This window comes from Gastrolobium bilobum, unplaced genomic scaffold (assembly GCF_033153095.1).
Source record: "Gastrolobium bilobum isolate Gb01-03AN ecotype WA unplaced genomic scaffold, APGP_CSIRO_Gbil_v1 utg18700, whole genome shotgun sequence".
Taxonomy (NCBI): Eukaryota; Viridiplantae; Streptophyta; class Magnoliopsida; order Fabales; family Fabaceae; genus Gastrolobium; species Gastrolobium bilobum.
Genome location: NW_026899160.1, coordinates 13,252 through 18,749, shown reverse-complemented (window position 1 = coordinate 18,749; position 5,498 = coordinate 13,252). Strand labels below are relative to the sequence as shown.

Genomic DNA, 5,498 nt, shown 5'->3' with positions numbered 1-5,498 from the left:
TGAATTATAAAACAAGATTGCAACACAGTTTTTTGTAAGTATAAGGTTTGTAGTGCGATTAACCAACCACGACGGACGACAAAATTTTTGATCTTTTTTATCGTGCATCGCGCGGTTAATATACTAGTATAATGGAAAGCATTACAACTTAATTTTTACCCAATTCTATCCTTTTGAATAGCAAATATTATACATTGGAGAATAGCATATACCTACAAATTGACCAGAGTTCAGTGTATCTTCCGTTGTCCTTATCAAAAGGCTTTACATAGAAGTCAAAAACCCTACATGGGATGTTTCCCTATATAAAGCAGAATACGTATGCAGGGAATAATTCGATTAATATACAAACAACATGTATGTTTGGTCTTTTTTTGTGCTTTCTTCCTGAGCCACGAGATTTTTTTTTTCTTGGTGAAATGAGAATAAAATTATTATTCGAAAAATTATTGAGATGATGATACCATGGCTATAAGTTATAACATTGTGTTTGGATCATATAAGGTAATGTTTCAATCGGCGAATTTGGAAAAGTTAGCAATTTTTCATTTCGTTCTTCAAATTAGACTTCCAAATCCAGATAACCAAAATTTGGCCTTAAATCTTTAGCCTTGCAGCAAATTCAGATTTGAATTTATTTTAATTTTCCACTTTATAGATAGGTTGTTTTACATCACAATTCATATCCACCATTTAGAGGCGAGATAGAAATATAATCCAAATTGTGATTTTTTTACATTAGGCAAGACATTATAACAATACTTTGAACCCTAAGTGATGAACATGACAGGCCCCATTTGAAAAGCTCCCTCTACCAACTCGATAGTCAATTCACTCTTTCATCAGTTCATGTTAAACTTGTTGAGATGAATTGTCCTTCTCTAAAAAGATGCATTCAATTCTCCTATATAAATGCTGGTGTGAATGAAAAATGTCACCAAGTCAAAAATCAAAGACTAAATTGCCAAGATCATGTTTTCCTCTATGATTTACATAAAATGGCAAAACCCAAGAAACAAACCTATCAACATTTTTAAAGAATAATAACCATTGATTACCAAAAAACAAAAAATAGAATAATAGCTATTGGCTAAGCTATTTAAGAGGAACTAAATTCACCACCCCGCAGGGAAATGCTAAGTTAACAAAAGCAAGAAAAACGTATCCACTTTTTCTTAACATACTGAGAGTGCCTCCATAAATCCAATGCTAAAACTAGTGTTATCCTTTAGACCGCTACTACCTAAATCTGCATTGCCTCTCTGCATCATAGCCACGAATTCATTGTAGTCTATTCGGCTATCCTGAAATGGTAAAACATGAACATAACAACATCGTCAAAATATGAATGAAATTTGGAATTCCAGTGCAGCATAATCTTTGTTTAACATAACTAAAAATCATGCAAGCCACACCAAACACATTACATGAGAATAAAAAATCAGAACAGAGAAAGAATGGTTCAGAATGTTAAATAAATTTTCATTCAATTGGTATTAAGTTTCAATTTGATCAGGAACACCAACATGAGATCACTTATAACAATGCTACCCCGTTCAATTCTTTTTTTTGGTTGGTTCTTCCTTCTTAGGTGAATTTAAGTAGAAGATCTATCAATATTCAATTTACCTGGTAGAGAGATATAATATAAAATCATTAATGTAACCCCTCACCTGACAACTAAAGTTTTAAGTTAATTGGATCTTTTACACTACCAAATTACGTTAAGGGCATCCTATTCTTGAAGCGTTATGGATTCATTCATCAGATAACATAGCATGCATTAAATTACGTTACTGTAAAATGTACGCACATTATTCTGATCAGCTTCTCGGATCATTTCCTCCAAGAGGACATCCTGCGTGCCGAATTCTTCACAAGCTTGAAGCTTACCTTGAGTGATGTGGCCACTATCGTCTTTATCAAAATATGAGAATGCGTCAACAAAATGATCTTCCATATCAACTTTGTTTAAATGCAATGTTGCATCTATGAATTCTCCATAGTCTATTGTACCACTGTTATCAACATCTGCCTGCAATCAGAAACAAAAGTGGGACAAATGGATTATAACAATGTGCTAGTAGAAGTGATTTATTATAATATTTTTTTTATTGTTATTTATTATTATACTTTTCGCTACTTTGTATAAACATGTTTCAAGAAATGATTACAAAGAGCTTTCCTTGCAAGATTAATCATAAACAAACACTTATCATAATCTTGGTCAAGTTACAACATGAACAAATCAAGTCCAATAGGACTACTCCTACTAACATAATAAGAAGTCCTAAAGCAATAAGAATCCTAATATTCTAACAGGAGAAAATGTTTGGCCAAACCAAAATAAAGGGTACGAAATATAGGTTTATTTTGTGACGTTAAGGAAATTAAAGAAAATTCTGAAGTAATACTTACAGCTTGCATTAGATCGAAAATTTCAGATCCCCTGAGATTAGCACCAAACGTTTTCAGTCCAACCTTGAGTTCTTCAAAACTTATTTGACCACTGTTGTCAGTATCTATCTTCTTAAACATTTCTTTCAAACCAGAAATTTCTTCTTCAGAAAGATTCTGTGCAATAATCTTCACAGAACAATATGGAAAATATTAAAAGAGCATAATTTGATGATTCCAAATTGAATTTAAGATGTTGACATATTCAACTTTGCAAATAAAAGTCAATATATAACAATCTACTAGTCATCATTCCCAAAAGAGTGGAAAACATATATTCTCATGGGACACAGTTATGTAATGGAAAGATTACTTACTGTAAAAGCCGTTTTCTTGAGCTTTTTCATTAAAGAAAACTGCTTCAGGCGACTCAAAGCTGCAGAATCAAGAGGCGCACCTCCATCAACCTGAAACCAAGGGTGACCTGCAAAGAAAAGGAACATGATCACTTACAAGATGGTAACAAAACCTCAAGTTCTATGATTTTGTCACAATTACAATTAATACTCACAAGTCAGAAAGTCTGGCAATACAATGCAGATTTTTTCGTCCAAAATATTTAAAAATACAATAAATTTGTTCTTAGGGTGTGTGTTTGAAAAAACTGAAAGATTAGCAGTACAGTGATTTTATTCATAAACTGAAACTTACGAAGAACTTCATCAACTGTTATCCTTTGTTTAGGATCTCTAACAAGCATCTTCCTAATCAAGTCTTTTGCACTTTCAGATATATACAGCCAAGGATCTGAAGAGAAATTAAGATCACCATGCAAAACATTCCAATATATTTCTCGCTCTGTTCCTATTACCAAGGAACAAAATAAAAAATCTCAATTTTTAGAACCAGAAGAAACCTATAAGGAAATAGAAATTAAACAAAATGATTGGATCATCAAGGGAAAGACATCTTAAGAACTCTTACCACCCCAAAATGGAGGTGTTCCGCATAAGAGAATGTATATGATCACACCAGCACTCCAGACATCAGCTTCTGGGCCATAACGTTTGCCTAGAACTTCAGGTGCTATATAAAAAGGACTTCCAACCGGATCCTTGAAAACATCTCCTGTAAATGAAGATTGTTAGTGACAAACACTCATAGCAATCATATAATTATGACAATGCAAAATATATATATATATATATTTGTTTTGTCAAACTTGTTATATTTAGGGAAGCATCAATAAGAATTCAATTCTTCAGGAAAGCTTTGCATGTTCTCATATCAAATTAATTATCTGTTACTACAACAAATATGACTCACATCATTAGTTAGTACATCATAAACAATTAGGGATAGATTTTAATTGAACAAGGGGGAAAAAGGAAAAGAAAATCGAACCTGGTTTAAAGAAAACAGACAATCCAAAATCTATTGCCTTAAGGGTGGAGTCTTCATGGCCATTAACGAAAAGAAAATTCTCAGGCTTAAGATCAAGATGTATTACTCCAAGGGCGTGGCAATCCTTAACAACACTAACTATAGTCCTTGCAAGTTTAGCTGCCTTTCTTTCCGTGTAATATCCCTTTCCCACAATCCTATCATAAAGCTCACCCCGTTCACATAATTCCATAACGACATGAACCGAAATATGAAATTATATGCTATAATGTGGGTTAAAAGGGAAGGATTAGTGAAAATCCAGAAATTAAGGCCAAACTGTGTGAAAAGGGAAAAATGGTAAATTACCAAACACGTAACCCGAGGCATGAAAATTGAGTAGAAGACCTCAAATGATAAAAATAATGCTGGAAATGGATTCAGGACGAAAAATCGAGTGAATAGGCAAGTTTTGAAAATTTTGATGAATAGTGATTTTCCCGGTGTAAAAATACTGCGGTATAATGGTACCGATAAGAGTGAAATTTTTATCAATATGTTTCGGAAACAAAAATATGTCATGAACCAGAAAAATATGTAGATTATGAATTTGTGATCAGAATTAGGTGATTGATCAAAGTTAAATCGCGTGTGGGACCCGCTCAACCCAAAACCCACTTAAGTGCCTTCATCTTCTCACAATCTCACGAACACTCTCTCTCTTCTTTCTCTCTTCCCCAGCGTAAAAAGCCGTCCCCTTCCCACCATTGATGAAGCTTTTTCCTTCCTTCCCCAAATCATCATTTCTTGGCCAAATCTTTTGATCTTGGTGTTGAAATCCATTGGAAAACAAGTTCTAAATCCATTGGTGATACTCCTAAGCCTTGAAATCGCTTCCATGTGGAGTATTTGGCCTAGGTCAGTTTTGAGAAATTTGGAAAAGATGGTGTTCAAGGGGGCAATGGACCTCTTGTTGCTTGGAAAATCCTTGGAGGAGAGTCTAGCGTTGATTGTGAGTATATTTACATAATTTTTACGGTTGAATTCATTGATCAAAATATATGAACCCTATTCTTGTATTTATGGATTTGTGATGATAGGAAGCTCAAATGGAAAAATTACATTACTGATAATGTCTTAGAATGACTTGTTTGAGTTAGGAATGCTATGAAAATTCTAGTTGAAAATGTTGAAGTTTAACTTAGAAAATTGAGTGTCATGAAAGTGGAAAATGAGTTGAGTGAAAATAGAATGGTCGGAGGTTGTAGAATGTGGTAATATGATTGTTTGAGGTGTATGATTGTTGAATTGGTAATTGAGATGAGGTATTGATGAATGTGATGTTTAGGAACCTTTGATGATGTATGATGAATGGGGGTAGTTGGGAACCTCAAATGATGTTGCTCCTTTGGAGTTATATGCTTAAAATGCTAAATAATGATGATTCATGAAATAAAATTTATTGTGATGTTGGGATTCCATAACTTGGTGTATTTTGGTGGAAATTGGTGAAAATGTGAAATGTGAACATGAATTGTGGTGGTTGGGAAGGTTGGTAATGTGTAAATAATACGATTATATGATGAGTATGAGTGTGGAATTGGATTGAATACCCCTAGGTTGATGGGAATGTGAAATTCGACCTATTGAGGTCATTGGTGGGGTGACGGTGTAAAAATGATATAGTTGATGTTATATGATCATGATTGGTGTTTAAA

The 5,498-nt window shown here is 33.6% G+C and overlaps 1 protein-coding gene across 1 annotated transcript; it reads right to left on the bottom strand.

The window, feature by feature from the left end:
* Positions 1-1,175: 1,175 nt before the first annotated feature.
* On the bottom strand, positions 1,176-4,045 carry LOC133287845 (calcium-dependent protein kinase 10-like). Its single transcript, XM_061485524.1, has 7 exons — positions 3,802-4,045; positions 3,382-3,525; positions 3,109-3,261; positions 2,775-2,881; positions 2,419-2,586; positions 1,814-2,035; positions 1,176-1,304 (listed from the first exon to the last, which is right to left on the bottom strand). The coding sequence occupies exons 1-7, from the start codon at positions 4,031-4,033 to the stop codon at positions 1,176-1,178; spliced, it is 1,155 nt and encodes a 384-aa protein (XP_061341508.1). The 5' UTR covers positions 4,034-4,045.
* Between the last annotated feature and the right edge of the window lie 1,453 nt (positions 4,046-5,498).

Excerpts from the sequence above, each read along its gene's own strand:
- LOC133287845 (XM_061485524.1), bottom strand. The coding sequence starts at position 4,033 with ATGGAATTATGTGAACGGGGTGAGCTTTATGATAGGATTGTGGGAAAG. Across the intron at positions 2,587-2,774 it reads TCAAGAAAACGGCTTTTACA|ATTATTGCACAGAATCTTTC; the intron begins GTAAGTAATCTT and ends TGTTCTGTGAAG. Across the intron at positions 1,305-1,813 it reads GAGAAGCTGATCAGAATAAT|GATAGCCGAATAGACTACAA; the intron begins GTGCGTACATTT and ends TTACCATTTCAG.